The sequence below is a fragment of the Lactuca virosa genome, chromosome 9, assembly GCF_052849685.1.
Source record: "Lactuca virosa cultivar CGN04683 chromosome 9, Lactuca_virosa_CGN04683_v6, whole genome shotgun sequence".
Classification (NCBI taxonomy): Eukaryota; Viridiplantae; Streptophyta; class Magnoliopsida; order Asterales; family Asteraceae; genus Lactuca; species Lactuca virosa.
Window position 1 is genome coordinate 70,688,744 of NC_136434.1, and position 18,013 is coordinate 70,706,756.

The 18,013-nt window shown below is 33.4% G+C and overlaps 3 protein-coding genes across 4 annotated transcripts; all 3 read right to left on the bottom strand.

The window, feature by feature from the left end:
* Positions 1-364: 364 nt before the first annotated feature.
* LQY1 (DnaJ/Hsp40 cysteine-rich domain superfamily protein) lies at positions 365-2,245 on the bottom strand. Its single transcript, XM_079074515.1, has 5 exons — positions 1,974-2,245; positions 1,772-1,855; positions 1,346-1,397; positions 1,036-1,192; positions 365-580 (listed from the first exon to the last, which is right to left on the bottom strand). The coding sequence occupies exons 1-5, from the start codon at positions 2,142-2,144 to the stop codon at positions 559-561; spliced, it is 486 nt and encodes a 161-aa protein (XP_078930641.1). The 5' UTR covers positions 2,145-2,245; the 3' UTR covers positions 365-558.
* A 4,556-nt stretch (positions 2,246-6,801) lies between these two features.
* Positions 6,802-9,132, bottom strand: LOC145140951 (peptidyl-tRNA hydrolase, mitochondrial-like). Its single transcript, XM_079074324.1, has 8 exons — positions 8,675-9,132; positions 8,204-8,288; positions 8,006-8,073; positions 7,877-7,927; positions 7,724-7,797; positions 7,540-7,598; positions 7,378-7,454; positions 6,802-7,247 (listed from the first exon to the last, which is right to left on the bottom strand). The coding sequence occupies exons 1-8, from the start codon at positions 9,059-9,061 to the stop codon at positions 7,134-7,136; spliced, it is 915 nt and encodes a 304-aa protein (XP_078930450.1). The 5' UTR covers positions 9,062-9,132; the 3' UTR covers positions 6,802-7,133.
* Positions 9,133-10,397: 1,265 nt separating this feature from the next.
* On the bottom strand, positions 10,398-15,850 carry LOC145138691 (auxin response factor 5-like). Of its 2 annotated transcripts, XM_079072731.1 has the most exons (12): positions 15,581-15,850; positions 14,970-15,136; positions 14,083-14,195; positions 13,598-13,696; positions 13,443-13,499; positions 12,818-12,970; positions 12,661-12,745; positions 12,477-12,567; positions 12,199-12,363; positions 11,063-12,104; positions 10,798-10,988; positions 10,398-10,677 (listed from the first exon to the last, which is right to left on the bottom strand). In XM_079072731.1, the coding sequence occupies exons 2-12, from the start codon at positions 15,049-15,051 to the stop codon at positions 10,551-10,553; spliced, it is 2,205 nt and encodes a 734-aa protein (XP_078928857.1). In that variant the 5' UTR covers positions 15,052-15,136; positions 15,581-15,850; the 3' UTR covers positions 10,398-10,550. The 2 variants fall into 2 exon arrangements, with proteins under 2 accessions (XP_078928857.1, XP_078928858.1); XM_079072732.1 differs by lacking the exons at positions 14,970-15,136; positions 15,581-15,850 and having other exon boundaries at positions 13,443-13,495.
* Between the last annotated feature and the right edge of the window lie 2,163 nt (positions 15,851-18,013).

Sequence of the window (18,013 nt, forward strand, 5' to 3'; positions counted from 1 at the left end):
TTTGTAGCCTATTCCATTTTCCTTGAATCGATTTGCTTACTAATTACGTTACTGTTTCATCCTTTGATTTATTCTAGAAAGTATATGAATTCACCGGCATTTTCTTCTTCAGAATTCTTTTGGGCTTTTTGGATTCATTGTATCTACTTTAGGATTTCATGTTCTTTAAAAACTAGCAACATACTTATATTGGTTTGTTTATGATATCATTCTACTTTCATTTCCTCGTATTATAGCAGCCTACTTATATTGGTTTGTAAGAGATCCTAGTTTTATTATATTAGTGCATAATCTTGCAAGAACTCCTAGTGATAAATAGAGATGCATATGTTGAACTTCTTGTTGCTGTTATACACATAAGGAGAAAATGAATGAGCAGTAGTTATTAGCACAACACGAATGAAAAGAATTCATTCACGAAATTTACAAAAAATTTAATACTGAAGAGAAATATATATTATTCTTTATATGAAAATGGAAGAAACAAAGATGTTCATTCATCTTTCACAGTAAATGAAGTTAATTACCCTTTGATCATAATGCCTCAATAAACACTCTCTAGTCATCATCCTTGAATTCTCTGGCAATGCAAATCATAATCATCATGAGTTACAATAAAACAAATTATATACCATTTTTTCACATTTACATACACTAATAGAAGTCTCTACCATAAAATACAATTAAAAACACATATTTTCACCATTTTATCGATTTAGCCGGTTTAAAAAGACCATTTTCTCATTATAAAACATCACCAACAAAAGCAAAAAGTATCTTTTTATGGGTAAATTACATTTTTGATCCATGTGTTTATGATTCTGGTCCCTAAAGGAATCTATTTGCAACTTTGGTCCTTATTTTGATGTTTATAACGATTTTCGTCTATCTCCCAAGTGAAATTACTATACTTCCCTTCATCTTTTTTTTTTTTTTTTTTTTTTTTCAATATATATGTTTTTTTGAATTTATATTGTTATAAACAAAATATATTTAATAAAAAAAACTATATGAAGGGCAATGTAGTCATTTTACCTGCGGTCAAGGTATCTGGGTTGAATGCCACTGCCTTGACAAGTGGTGCAGGTCAAAGAACCAGCACCATCACAGTTTATGCATCTTGAGACTTCATTTTCACCACCTCCAAGCGCCACTGTTACATTACCACTTCCTGTGCAAAATCTGCATGACTCTGCAACAACAACAATAAACACACAACTTTCACATCCATCCAGATTAGCATTAACAATAGGCTAATCAATTCTTCATAAAAATTACATTTTTTTATGCACTTTTTTTTACCAATTTGGGAAACGAAAGCATAAATTGGTAAAGAGCGACTTACGTGCCCCAGTTCCACTGCAGGGGAAGCATGGCTGCGTGTTATCTCGTTTTGCCTGCACCACATACATTTTTCTCCAAATATTCAATTTAGATTCGGTTTTCAATACTACTAAGTACTAATACCATATTTATCATCACTTTGAGAATCATCTTCAAAATAATAGGTCATAGCATGTAAATCCTATATCATCTCTTATAAGTTAGGGTTATTACCGCAATTTCAATATTTCATAATTATATGCCTAATAATTAAGTTACAACATATTTCGGTATATTTGGACATTAGTTAAAACGAACACAATCCAAGCGTAATTCTCTTATAGATAAACAATAAATTGGCAAAGTGGCAGCATTTGGGGCTAATCCAATCGAAAAAAACCATCCACAAATCAAACGAAAATGAAAGAACAATGATGAAACGAATTACCGCGTTATCAATTTGAGATTCGTAGAAAATGGGTAAACCAATTCCAGCAGCGACGCTCATCACCCCAACCGCTACTGCCACCACCTACCGCCACCAACAAAAGCTCAGTGTAATCAAAGCGTAGCATAAAACTTAGTTATTTGACCAAATTGTATTAGAAATCATGATGCTGTTACTAAGGAATCAAAAATTAGAAACAAACCGTGTTCTGGTCGAGCTCGGCTTTGATGAGGTGAGGGTAAGAAGCAGGGGAGCGTTGATTTCTTGAACATTTGAAGGAAAGCGAGTGAAAATGAGAAGACGATGAAGAAGAAAGCTTCGATGGAGAAGAAGGTGAGAGGAATGGAGAGCGAAGGGAAGTTGCAGATGACATTTTTGCTGCGTTTCTGGCCCTCCCCGAATGTCAAAAATCAACCATCACAGAAGAATCTGTCATCCACCATCAACGTTGGAGGGAGTTTGGATCATGTGGGGTCAGACCAATTTTCAACCAGATACATTTGCACCTCAATTCAAGTGTAAAAACAAGTTATATATTCATTTTAGACCATATTTTTCAAACTTAAATCACGCTTTAACCATATTTTTCTTAAAAAAAAACACCGATATTACCGAAATGTTCCAAAATAATGTTTTCGAAAACAATGATTGTAATACCTCTATATATAAAGTTCAAATATTTTCATAATAAACACCACTTTGAAATCTTTTTTTCAAAATTTCTCTTTATATATAATCAACGGGCTAATGCCCTAAAAACCCTCAAATTTTCAAGAAATGTTCGGTTATATCCTAAGTCCATTTTTATATCCACAGAAACCGCACATATTGATAAAAATTGTCGTAATTGCCATCTTTTCCGATTTTACCCTTCTATGGCATTAGGGGGTGTTTGGTTACAGATCAACACATGTTAACGGATGTTTGGCATCAGGGGATGTTCCGACGACCTGCAACTTCTAGCGACCCTTCGTAGTCGCTCGTCATCAGCGACCACCAATCGAGGGGAAAAGGAAACAACGACGGGGTGGATCGGGAAAGCACCTCTAGTGCTCGCCTGCTTTGAAGAAAAAGAAGAAGAATTGTGCTCCTAACGATCACCTCGTCCTCCTTCCTGCTAAAAGAACCGCCGTCAACCACCACACCTGAAACTCATATTCAAATCTGAAATCTAACCTTAAAATTATATTCAAACCTGAAATCACATGAAATCAAATATCAAAAGCTCATCTGAAATCAAACCTCAAAACCAAACATAAAAGTAAAAAACACTAAAAATCAACGATTGTGTGCATTTCTGGTTAGCCCAAGGAAATCACAAACAAGTCGTGGATACAAGGAAATGGAAGAGGGGCGACAAGATTAGGGCATCTTTGTCATTAGTTATCACGCCACCATCATCTCCTCTGTTATGTTTTTCTGTCAACATCTGCGCAAGAACAACCATGACGTTTTAAAGATCATCATATCTTTTCATCTATCTAGACACCATCTGGAATCATCCTCTTTACTAAAGAAAAGAGGATTCCTCATGCCCTTCGTTTAATTTCGATTTTGGATTTCCTCGTATTTGAAAGCAAATACAGCTTCAACACAAACCCAGGAAAAAAACCCAGCTCTGAAACTTTAATAATCAAATGAAATCAGATTTGCATATGGCCATCAAACCCTAATCAAGTCCACCAACTAATATGGGGATTAAGTAGAGAGAATAAGAGCTATAGAATTGGCCTACGGTAGCAAACCTGATTGTTCTCCGGTGATTTCTTCGAAGCAGACGATGAGCACTGGAGGTGCTTTCCCAAACATCCCCTAATGCCAAACATCCCTTAACATGTGTCGATCTATAACCAAACACCCCTTAATGTGAAGGGTAAAATCGGAAAAGAGGGCAATTATGACAATTTTTGCCCAAATATGCGGTTTTTGTGGACATAAAAATGGACTTAGGATATAACCAAATAATTCTTGAAAAATTGAGGGTTTTTATGGCATTAGCCCATAATCAACATGTTCGAAACTTGTAAATATTTGTAAATGTTATTATTTAACCGGTTTTCACAAATAGAAATAAGCTTTCCTCGGATTCTTTAGCTTTTTGGACTACCATCAACAATGAAGGTTGAAGCCGGGGACAAGTTATTTGTTAACATTCTGCATACAACTTTGGTGTTGACATGGTATGTGGCGAAAAATCTCTTGGTATTTATTAACGGACTGATGAGCCCCTCTTGCTATTCACTCATTGAATAGTGAGAGTTTTGTTGATGTCTCGTAAGATGTTTCAAGAAAACCGACATCTATTATATATCTCATTCTTTGATGATAGGTTTTGTCGAAAACTAATCTTTTATGTGGGTGATCAAAATCAAAAGATAGAATTATTTTATATTTTTTTAAGACAACGATATAGATTATGTACAAAACGTATAAAACTTTCTTTAAAGATAAAAATAATGAGATTATGTAATTAAGTAGTATGTGATAACTTGTATTTTTTTAAAGTAAATTCTTTATACGAAACAAATGTCAAATATTAAAAATAATAACTTATAAAAAACATAATATTATTGAAACTAATGCGTACATATCACAACTGTTCATTTAACAACAATTTCTTTAAAAATCTATGAATGACTAACTACTTCTTGGACGATGGCAACTACATGAAAGATTAGTCTTCAACATACTTTCACCCAAGTTTCCATCGAACAAATAAATAGATACAGATTCTTAACTTTGGTAGCCATGATGTCTCCTCTACCGTCCGGCATCAGCCAACATCTAGTTGGTTAACAAGTTGTTTCTTGGCTTTATGTCATCTTCCAACTATTTGTCAAATCATATGTGAAAACCTACATGTGAAGCTCTTTAATGAGGAGAGAGTCATTCTCTTCCAACTCACTCAACTCACTGCCACATTAATTTTTCTCTTTCGTCTCTCTTCCATCTTTCTCAACTCATAACACTCGTCTCTCTTCCATCTTTCTCAACTCATAACACATGGAAACACTATATTTCTCAACCCACTTGCCACATCATTCTTTTTTTATTTAATTAATTTAGAAAATATAAAATAAAATAAAACATAACATTTCTTCGTTTAAAAATAAACTTTTGCTAATTTAAAAAAAATCTAATATAATATTAAAAATAACATTTAATTAAAAAACCACATTACAAATAAAAAAATACACGATAACTAAAAAACACACTTAAAAAGACAAAATAATTAAAATCTCAATACACTAAAATTAACTAGCTATCTAGAGTTGAAATGTAGACACATAAGATCAAATCAAAGCTGGTGGTGGGTTTCAACATTGCGCAATTCATGTACTATTTTTGGGTCATCGACTTCGTTGTTGGGGAGTCGGGCTAATGCACAAGAGATATCGCAACACCCTCATCTTTCAGTATCATATTGTGCAATATAATATAATTGTACATTATATTTTTTTGTTTTCTTCACTGTCATAGCCCGTGCCGACATTTTTAATATGTCACAACGTCCTTTAAGGACCCCAAAAGCACGTTCTACGTCATTTCTTGTTGATTCTTGTGTCGTTTTGAACCGTTGAAAGCGTTATATTTTTTTTGTAGGTCATTCCATTTTGATGCAGTTGAAAGCATTAAATTTCTTTTGCAGATCTTTCCATTTTGAGTTTACTTGGTTCCGTGACCGATCCAAACCTCCCATTTGAACATTAAAATGTTCTAGAACCCGATCCCAAAATCCATTTTGAGTTTATCTTGAGAAACATTGACATGTGCCCTAACCAAAGCCAACTCTTCGCATTCCACCAATTTCTTTGATTTGTGGGAGTTTGTATAGTTGCATTTTTTCTCAACAACGGGTTGCAACTTCTCGTTGGCTCTTCTTCGTTTCTTTCGAGAACCGGGTCGTCACTAGAACTGTCAGTTTCTACGTTATGAGAATCATGAAACAGGAAATGCTTGGGTTGAGAATATTGGAATTGAGTTTCTAGAACCCTTTGAGAAAATTGTTTACTAGGATTATAACTCAGATTTTCCTCTGAAAGCCTAAATATGTTGTAAGATTGTTACACCGGGTAATAATGTTGTGGATAGTTTTGATATTGTTGATAGTTTGGATTTTGAAAGGTTGGGGGAGAAAATGGAATATCTTGACTTGAACCGTCTTGTATGGATTTGCATCTTTAGCTAGAACCGGTTTGTTTAGCTTTGTCCTGAAAATCCATTGAAGGCAACTGAATGAATTGAGCGAAGTATAAAATTTCTCATAAAAGGCATACTACAAATGAGTGAATTGTGTATTCATCTTTATAAACTTATAAAACAAAACAAAAAAAAAATAATAAATAAATAAATAATGGCACGCACTAATAAAGTTGTCAAAAACTAACTTTCATTAAATAAAAAAATAAAGTTGAGAGAATCAATTTTCTATGCATGCATATTAAATTGTTTGTCATTGAACCGTCAATAAGGTGACATGCATCTACAATACTCCCGAGTTCACCAACCTAATGTAATCCAATTAATACTTCAAACTGCTAAACCTGCGGTGCTAGGTGACGTAACCCGACGGGCCGGTACCGCCCTATCCCATTTCCAAACCGCATGACGACTCCGCGCCCCCTTACCGATCGTTCAAGATTCAATTATCGTACTCCATATGTTACAAGTCAAAGACTTGAAACTGCCTATTGGTTATCCTCTAAACATGATGACATCTATTGATTTGATGATCACCCGCCCACAAGGCTCTATTTCGGATAACTTCGTCATTAATTAATAGAGAGTTTCACCCACTCACTAAGTTGTTCTTCTAGACATGACTTGCACATCTTTGGCATGCAATTCGCTTGTGGCTAGTGGCGTTAACAGATAACATCTCTTGATTTAATTATAACTCTGGAAAACGGAAGATAACATCCTTGTACACACTTATATCTCTATAATTATAACATGGTTTTGCTCCAAAATGGACAGACATCAAATGACATTAAATGGTAGTTGGAAGTAGTTTTGGTGCCACAAGGGTATCAACACAAGGAAAAGGCATATCGATATGCAACATCCAACATAGTTGCACATTACAATCGTCCGACACCATTTGGGTCTTGAGGCTTGGGGCACTGTCCTTGACCCATAACCCCATATCAAATTAGCATATACAAATGTGCACTCCGCACCAAGCTTAATCTAATTATTTTTTGGCCTCATGTGGACATGAGTTATATCATATCAATTACGTCATTTTTGTATAAATTTAATCAAAGAATGCCCAAATGGCTAGTCTAAGGTTTTTTAAACAATCCTGTTTGTACCGATGCATGTCAAAAATAAGTCACCAATGATTGGAGAAACAATTGCTTCATTGAAGATGTTTCAAGGGTTTTGGAGAATTCACAAATGTCGCACTCTTGTCGAAACCTTGGAGCAAAAGAATTCGAATTGCTTCGATGCCAGTTTGAAAGGTGAAATCCAACTGCAAAACACAAGGTAGGGTTGTGTCAATGGGACAAAATTTTGCAACTTTTTCTCTCTCAAAATCTTGTGTCTAGGAAATATGTGAATGCTTTGAAATTAACTTAGAAAAGTTGTTTTATGTTACATACCTCCTCACTTTCTTGTTTGTTAAATCGTTTAAGAACATAAGCTGCAGCTTCCATCTTGCCTGGAGGCCTCCCAATACCTATAGACCGTTGACCAAGTCAATACCACATTAGAATTATAACTTTTTTTTTTTGTAGAAACCGGTCAAAATATGGTCAACAAACCTATTCTTAAACGGGGAAACTCACGGTTGCCTTTAAGGTGATTGATTATACTCTTCATCCTAACATAAATATCATCACGAATTCACCATCATCACAATTATTTACAACTCGTATGCTAAAAAGTTGAAAAAAATAACTAGGAAAATCATAATAAAAGAGTCCCAATTTGTGACATGGCAGTTACCCGTTGTGTCCCCCATGTCCACCTTTTGGTAATAGACGCAACTTTCCAAAAGGCAAATCCAAGTCATCATAAATCTAAAAGTGAAGCATTATTAGTTCAAAGCATTTAGAAAGGTGTTGATAAAAAAAAGAAAAGACAAATTAGACAGTTTACCACAAGTACTTGCTTTGGTGGAATCTTACAGAAAGAAACAATTGCTCCAACCTTTGAAAAAGGATCAAGAAGTTAATTGATTGTAGAAAACAAAAAGGAACATTTATAGCATCAGATTAGTATACATACAGACTCCCCGCTAACATTCATGAAAGTTTGTGGCTTGGCAAGCATCAATGGAGTATTTCCAATACACCCTAAAGAGAAAGAGAAACCAAATCCATTTTTTAAATCAGTAAATGAACATGTATCCACATAATAAGAAAAGAAACAGGGCTTTAGATGATGCATTCTTTGAGAATAATAATAAGTTAAAGGACCACAAACCTTTCCCAAAGAAAGCTTTGAAGGAAACATTGCTCATGGAGATACCTTCAGCCTCTGCTATTGCATCTACCATCTCAAAACCCACCTGCAATTACATAACTTTCATCAAATTTATATCAAAATAATCATAATGAATAGCTAATTTGGAACAAGAGGAGGGTTGTTGATGATTAGGGTTGAATAATTTGATAAGATTGGACAAATATGATGTAATTGACATGATTATGGTTTATGAACTTTTTGTTCATATATGTAATCACAAAATTGTGATAACCTAATGCCCTTTTCATCTATTTGCTATTATTCAAGATTTACAAAATCAGTTCTTATCATCTCTCTCAATCCCACCTTATCATTATTTCGCCCAAATCTGCCCTACTTCAGAGGAACTGAATTTGATCTCAATTCCTCAATGCAAACAATCTTCATATACTAATAATAAAAGTAACTAAATAGAGCGAGAGTACGAACATTGTGCCTTGTGCGGTTATACAATTTTCCAGGGTTTCCAAGACCTACAATCAGCCACGGTTGTTGCTTTGACGGCTTGATTTTCTCCTTAAACGTCTGTAGCCCTGCGGCAACCGACGATAATACAGTAGGCTCAATTTTGGTGGCGGATGCACCGCTATAAAGGGATGAAGACGAGGACGAGGAAGAGGACGAAGACGAAGACGAAGAAGAAGACGAAGGTGGTGATGAATTCATTGGCATGCTCCTCCAGACCCTCCTTTTCCAAGAAGATCGAATGTGGGTTTTATAAGATGAAGTAAAGGACGAGATGACAAATTGGTGACATCGATTGTAGTTGAAGAAGGTAGATGACGAAGATGATAGTATTCCAGTCGCAGTATTCATGGTGGTCGCCTCGCAGCACTTGCTGACGTTGTGTTGCTGTTCATATTGAGGCCGAGAAGCTGGGTGGAAGGGTAGGGGATATTGTTTCGTCCAGGAAGGAAACGGGCGGAATAGAGTTGGGCTGACCCGTAAATTTTCTATTGAAAAAAACGGATACGACTTTAAATAAGACTCCAAAGTCTAAAGTCCAAAGTCCAAACCAATTAGAGTTTTAACTTTTAATCAGGCTACCTGAGCCCATTTTAATCAAATTTATTGAATTTGAGTTCGAAATATAAAGAGTTCAAAACATATAATAATTTTTTTTTTTTTTAGCAGCAGCTTGACTGGTTAGAGATTAGTTTGAATACTCCAATTCATGTTCCCATTCTCCCAGAGGCTATGCCTGTACCAATTGGCAAAACATAAAATAAGTTGAACATATAAGAACTTCCATTTTGAAATCAGTATATTTTTATTTATAGTTTATAAACTACCTTATCAAGTTATTTCAAACAGTTTATAGTTTATAATTATAAGCTATGATAACTGTTTTATAATCTCACCAAACATTAAATTGCAATAAATTTAAATAATAGTATTACTTTCACAATTTGAATAATTATATATTTAGTAAAATAACATAATAATAGATTGTGAAGTCGTTTGCTACGAAATATGATCGCAAAGCATTATTTTTAAATTTTCTGTAATGAAAACCATTTATAAAACAATTTCACAAAAAATAATTATTTGTGAAGTTGTTTTTTTGTGAAATATATGATTACTTGGAAATAAATGTTCAAAAGATGGTTATAACTGTCATGGTTATCCTGTGATAGAAATAAATGGTTATTTTGTGATAGAACTTCATCAAACTTACTCATTTAACCAATAGAACTCAAATTGATTCATTAAGAAGTACTCGATCGAAATAATTGCCACTATCCTCAGCCGATACTTCATAGGGGTTGATTAATTTTGAATATAGCATGATGATAGCTCCAACAACACTTGAGTTATCAATAATGATATTATTACATGAAAAAATAAAATTACTTATACACCATACATAGAACTTGTCGAACACCCAACATTATGTTGAATCTTTAATTAACATACACATCCAAACACTATCTTTCACATCATGCTCTATCACTACAAATTATGTGATTATAGTTACTCATATTATATAATCATTTTCAAAACTCTCATCCAAGCGCCAATCTTGGTTCTGGATGACAATGAGTGAGGTATTTGATGGATTGCTTTTTGATATTTAATGATCAATTAATTCACTTTTATATTGACAATGAATATCAAACCTATAAACAATAACGAAGTCAAAAGTGCCACGTCATCAAAACCCTTTAAATTCCCTATTATTATTATTATCCATAACTACTGGTTTAAAATCCTCGATACCAACATACAGACCTAGCTAAAATGACACTCATATATTACAAAGCTTGAAGCTTTCTTTCACACATAGAAATTGGCACCCCAGGTGTTAAACCGCCATTAAAGCCTGCAATTCCGCCGTACTATTGTTCAAAAGCTGCATTCCCTCTTCACCCATCTTCCTAACTTCACAAGGCGACAGAATCCTGATACATCGCACACATCCCACAAATTCCCTGCATTTACACCTTATCCATATTAGAACTATAAGTCTATAAGGGTTAAATATCACTTATATGACCCTTCATCTTTTTCACATAAATTCAGTATCTCAAATACAGCTAAAATCAACTTACTCCCATGGATCATCTCCAACTAGAAGAACATCGTTCTCAAAATCCACATACACCAACTTCCATCCAGAATATACTGCATCTTTTAGCAGCCCCTCAAGCCCAAACATCCTCTCGATCTCAGAACGTAATTCATCATAGTTTTTGAAACCCGAAACATCAATCGATCTTCCCACTGATCCCGCCTTCTGAATCTGCAGATAACACAAGAAACTTAGGGTTTATGATTTAGAGTTTAGGGAAGTCTATAGGAATGGAAAATTCTGACCTTTGTATAAGTTCTTACACGCGGAGGCGGGCCCACTTGTTTCCATGAGCCCGTCTGCACGAGTCCCGTGTCAAACTCTCCGTTTCCAGGCGAGGTCCCGCCCGAGTGGTCGGGCAGCTCTTGCCCGGAGTATGCCCGAGAATCAACGAGGCTAGATGATGTGAACTGTGACTGAACATCTTGGCTCGGGCTAAATTTGTTGTTGACTATATAACTTGAAGGATCTTCGAAATCATCATCTTTTAAATTGCAAAACTCATCCAACACTGCACTCGAAACCGGATCAACATTCACATTGCCCGTGTTACTGCCCTCAAAATTAAGACAATTATAAACATCATCACACGGGTCCCACTTTTCCTGCCCCAGGTCAGAAAAACCGTTATTCGATGTGTTATTCTCTTGGCCCGGGAATACCCCACTAAGAGACGGATCAGACTGAGGGTCGAGAGGCGACAACTGGCTAACAACCGGAAGCTCGTTTACAACATTTTGAGGAATAATAACAGTCTGCAGTTTGCCCGACTCTTGGATTACGGGCAAACTGCAGCCCGTTAACGTGTTAACACTGTGGGGTTTTGTTAATGTCTTTAGGAGGTGTTCTGACCATAGGTTAGATAATGATGGGTTCATAAAGTTTCCATTTATAGGTTCGGTAGCCCGAATAAACGGATGGGCTACCATATTGTCCCATTCGGTTTGGGCTTCATAGAAGCCCAAACCGAATGGGCGTTTAAGGGTTGATGTGAGCGAAGGGAAAATGAATAGATTTTCAGGGCTTTCGAGTTCCCACGGGCTCACTCGGGCCCGCTTATCACCACACCCGGGCTCATCCCACTCCACCTGAAGATTGTGCCACTTTGACCCGGGCCACCTTAACGGGTCAACATCACTTATGCCAGTAATTGTACCCATATACCTTCTTTTTCCGGATTCCTCGGTTTCAAACATCATTCCGCACCTCATACCTATGGAAAGCTGGATTCCGTACACCGACTTCCGGAATTTCGCCAATGGAATGACAAATTCCGACGGACACGCCCTAAAATAACAATGGAGATACAGAAATGCTTAGGGTCAGAGATACAATTACGGAATTACCCTTTTGTGTTTAATAGTTATACATATTGACGTACCTTGGATTATAGAATACTGTAAATGGGCTTCGATTAGCAGCGGCATGAGCTGCAGCAGCAAGAACTCCTATATGCATGCTATCAGCTGATAAAACCGATGATGATGAAGCTGTTTGTTGACGATTTGCACGCCTCACACCCAATAATAATTGCGATCTTTCATCCCTATCAAAATTACATGTACAAGATACATTACAATGTCGGCAAAAAGACCTAGAAAGTTCGTGTTTTGTTTTAGGGGTGTTTAAATGGCCATTGAAGCATCAATCGGCTCTCACCTGACAAATAGAACAGCGTCGCCTGCTTTCAGCCGTTTTGCACCGACAAACATACTCCAACCCGTAGTCAAAAGGTGTCGCTTTGGTTGCCCTGTGTAAAAGAAGAAAACAGACAAATTTTTTTGGTAACTAATGTCGCATATCGTTGCTGAAATTGGAATTAGGGTTTGTTTACAAGTCTCACCACGATATATATGACGGAATGTCCATGTATTATCATGCAAATCTCGAACAACAAGCTCTTGTGTCGGAGGTTGCATTGAAAAATCCTGGAAAATCAAATATGATTCAATCAAGAATTGTAACTATGATCTTGTGTCAAGAACTAAATAAAATCTCACCAATTGTGGGAAGAGCTTTTCTGCTGCTCTACGAGGTACAGAGAATCCACCATGTGTGCTTGTATCACTCGGAGTCAAAGTCTTGCAGAAGAACTCACTTGGATGTTTGCTTGGCTTCATTCCAATATCTGGTATGGGAAAAACATCTTTTTCCTGAATTGTAAATGTATCAACCAAGGCATTGATCAAACACAAGATTTTAGTTTTGCAAAAATTACAACGGTTTAATGCAAGAAATAGCAGTGTATTTTCATTCATTTATTTGTTATAGCATACCATTGGGTAGGTTCTTAAAATTATAATGTTCTAATAAGAGAGAACTGAAAGTACAATGCTATAATTAGGTTGACTTTTCAAAGTACAACGCCCTTATAAGAAAATTATTGAAAGTAAAATGCTGTAAAAGAACGAAATGCACGTAGGATGCTATAATACACAAATAATGAAATAAATGAAAGTACAATGCTATAATTAGTAGATTTTTCAAAGTGCAATGTCTTAATAAGAAAAATATCGAAAGTACAATAGTGTAATAAAAAGAAACGAATGTAGGATGCGATACTACACAAATAAGTAAAAGTACATTGCTATTTATTACATTTATCCCGAATTACAAAAAACTTACTGAGTTCAAAGGTTGAAGGCTGATTTGTGCATAGATCTCATCGGTATCTTTGTCTGTCTATTCAAATAAAAAGAAAATTAAGAGCCAAGAAAATGGACAAAAAAAGCAAACAAGCACTTTTTTTTTTTAATAAATTTAGATGAAACACATCATACATGTAGGGTTGTGTTTTGAACTTGGCATAACAACTGTGAAGGAAGATTCGGGTAGTTTGGAACTTGTGTTGTTGCAGTTCTATTCGTCGTGGCTGCCACCTAATAAGCCAAATTTGAGCATGAGTTAGTAGACAAAGTAACATGTGACATGTCTTCATTTTGTGGGTTCCGCTTCGACCAATGAGGAATTAATGCAAATAGTTGTTATAAACATGAGCATCATATATGAAATATCTTGAAATAGAAGAATTGACCTATAATGAAACTCATTTATACACATGTCCAGTTACAATGTTGATGAATGATTGTGACTTTAGTTTCTAGCAAATGGTAACCTACTTTTCCTAAGATTATCTAATTATTTATGGGTAAAAAATTAAAAATAACCTACATTCTTAAATAACCATGATTTGGTAAATACTAAATAGTAAATACAATTTCAAGCAAATTAAGTAAAGTGATGAAAAACGAAAACAAAACCAAACCTGTTCAATGTGTCCTTGTGGGAAATAATAAACAAGGCTTCCAAGTTGGGGTAAATTTACCAATGGCCCAGCACATGCATGCCATAGCTCTGAATTTATTGACTTCTTTTTCCCTACAAAACAAAAATATTAACTCTCCCTTTCTCTCTCCCCCACTAATTAATGTCATCACGTAGACCCAAAACAAAAAACCTAACAACTATCAGAATTGACCAAAACATCAAATCTTTGTGGAACCCTTTATATTATAGGGTTTTTGTCTTTTGATACAAGATAAAAGTGTAAAATTTGACCACATTATAACTAAAAAAAGTAGTTAGGTCATCTCAAGTCTCATCATTTTTACACCAAAATGGTGTAGAGTATAATTTTGGCGTTAACTTTCGTTAACACTTTGGTTCTTCAAGTTTGAGCTTTTGTACTTTTAGTTACTTTAATTGTATAGTTAGATTTTAAATCTAGTATATGTTACTTATAGTAAGTTTTATGATATAGCTTATAAAGTTATTGTAATAAAAAAATTTGTCTAAAGATAGTAAATAGAAGAATGTACTTTGGAACTTGGAATATTGATATTAATTAATCATATATATTAAGTTTAATAATATAATTCTTAAAGTTAGTGTGATAAAAATTTGTCAAAAGATATTAAATATATGAATTTTTTGGTGTAAAAAAAGGTGTAATGGGTTCGAGATGAATTACTATTTACATCAAATACTATATTTTTGTGCAAAAAATAGTGTTAAGTGTAATTATGGAAGCAAAAAGAAGTAGCAAAGCAAGTGTTCTTGAACACCTAAAAATGTTATTCCAACATTAACAATTTGAGCATAATTTACTTTAAAAAACTCAAAGATTTTGCTAAAAAGTTAAAAGAAACTAACCACAATGATCCTGCATTTCCTTCAACAAATTCATATCCTCAAGTAAACTGTAAGCCCCGGTCTTCTCTTCAATGATACTCATATTACAGTGTGAAAGGACTCTTCAATAATCATCTAATAAAGATCTCATTGACTCCTCCACAAGGGCATAATCGACCAAAACCCAACTAAATTTTCACCCAAAAAACAAAGAACCCCACATTAGATTCTAGCTTCTTGAACAAACCCATTTGCAAAAAACCACTCATTTGATAGAGACAAACGAAAGAAAACAAAATTTTTCGATAATTGAGTGTCGAATTAGGGGGCAAACTCAGTCACACAGAACAGAATATAAAGAACAATCGAATAGAAAAAGAGGACATGCCCTAAAAATCCAAAACCAAAGAACAAAACCTGCAAAATCTATGTGGGGCTCCCTTCGTTAATCAAAAACAGCAATGGCATAAAGGAAAAACGAAGAAAAAGAAGGCTGTTTTCTGTGTCAAAGCACGCCTATCAAAGCATAAGAGTGCTCTGTTTATTGAGTGCTACCTTTTATAAAAATAAATAAATATATGTATATACCATAATACATCTTCATATAGGGTCCTCCATGAAAAACAAATCACCTTTCTGTGAAAGTGGTCATAATACTACTGATTTCATTCTTTCTCTCACTCCACGTACAAACAAAACTTTCTCTCTCTTTCAATTTCTCGTCAACTCTTTCTTTGTGCATTACAAATATAGAAATTGGGGGAATAGACTTTCAATCTGCTCTCATACGCAGTTTTCAGCTTTGTGGGCGATGGCATTTGCAGCTTCAAAGTGTGATTTAAAAGAGATTCCTTATATTTTAATCAGCAGATGAAAGCATTTGCAGAGGTTGAGTATGGATACACGAAAACGAAGTCATACATTGAAGGTCGAGATAATGTATTTTAAAATATATTTAGCACCGAATATTGTACTTTCGTTTAAATAATAGGGTTGGCCGAAGATAAAAAGATAAAAACTGCAGTTCTTATCAAAATATGATAAAAATATATAGTTGATTTTCTTATATGATCAGTCTATTTTATTTAATATAAGATATAAGATAAGAATAAAAATAAGAATATGATATCCTGTTATAGATTACTTTTCGTTTTAATCGACGAGTTTGTAAGACTTTTAGTTTTTATCTTTTAGTATTTTAAAAAAATCAAATTAAAAAAATATTTGGAAAACAAACTTAAAACTTTTATTTGAACCAAAAAGTCCTCACATAGCTTTTACCTTTTCGTTTTTATGTTTTAAATTCTTTTGTCTTTAAATACCTTACAGTTTTTTATGAGAAAAATTATATAGAATTAACAGTTTTATGAGCTAGTTTTGTCTGTCAAACATACAGTCAAACAGTCTGAATAGTATCACATCATACTTAACCTTTTATCAGACAAAATAAAAGACGTATAGTTTAGGTATAAAATTTAAATGTAGACGATGAAAAAAAGAAGTTGTTTGTTAACTAACTCATGTCAAATATCAACTTATTAAAATGTTAGAACTGGTGGAAGTTCGCCTGCCTTTGGGCCGTGTGCAGCATACCAAACGGTGGGGCCGCCAGCATATTGCATATACCCATTTTGCAAGATCCAACGGCGGATAGAGGTGATCCAGATTAGCAAGCTAACATGGAAGACTTTGAACTTTCGGCTTTTTTTTATGTTGAAGTTTTATAATTATACAGTTAATATAATAAAATATAGTGATCCATAGATAATAATTTTTGTATGCATAATAATTTATATTTTATGAAGTTGTACGGTACAAATATATAAAACACAAATAAAATGATTTACATAAACTTCATAAATCAATTGAACTACTAAACTAGATATTAGAAAAATGAAACATATGTCGTTTACGAAAAGTCAATAAGACATTTCATTATTTAATATGGCGTTCAATTTTTTCTTCTTTTTTAATGGCAACTTGTGTCAACAAAGCCCCTTCTCATATAATAATAACTAGGAAAAGGCCCGTGCGTTGCACGGGTGAAAGTTTAGTGACAAAAATATAAAGAAATACAAATAAAGTGCGAAAATTATAAAGATGAAAAGTTTGTTGAAACTTTAGTGGCAAAATTAGTAAAAATAAAGTACCAAAACTATAAAGAATAGAAGTTTGTTGAAACTTTAGTGACAAAATTATAAAAAAGTAAAAATAAATTCGTAAATTATAAAAGAATAAAGAAAAAGGGTTTTAAAGAAGTAAAAGTGAATGTTTAGTAGCAAAAATATGAAGAAGTAAAAATAAAGGGCAAAATTATAAAAAAGAAAATGTTTGTTGAAACTTTAGTGACAAAATTAAGAAAAAATAAAAATATAATGTTAAAAAATTATAAACATTGAAAGTTTCCTGTTGAAACTTCCCATGTGTTTTAATATATATATATATATATATATATATATATATATATATATATATATATATATATAATTAAATTTATTATTATTATAATTATTATTATTATTATTTTACATCATAACAATTAAATTTTATTGTCTAAATAAAATTATTTTTATTCTAATTATATGCTTATAAATTGGTCAATAACCAATTTTTAATAATTTTTCATAGATCCAACAAAATTATATATATATATATATATATATATATATATATATATATATATATATATATATATATATATATATATATAAAAGGTTCATTTGAGACAATGTTAATTTTATAAAACATGAGCACGCGATCATAGACATTCATCTCGGAGATAAAAAAAACAAAAAAAATATAAATTGCAAAATAAATGAAAAATCCAAAAATTCTTTTTTAAAATATTATTTTCGTTATTTATTTTATCCAAGAAATATTAAAAAAGTAATAAATAAATAAATAACATCATTGTTTTTTTTTTTGAAATATAAGTGAAATATTCAAATAGAATATTACACTGTAAATAATCAAATCGAATTTTTAGAATGTTAGAATATTCTAATATTCTACTAAAATTGGTAAATATGTTAAAATATTCTAATATTCTATTTAAATTGTTAGAT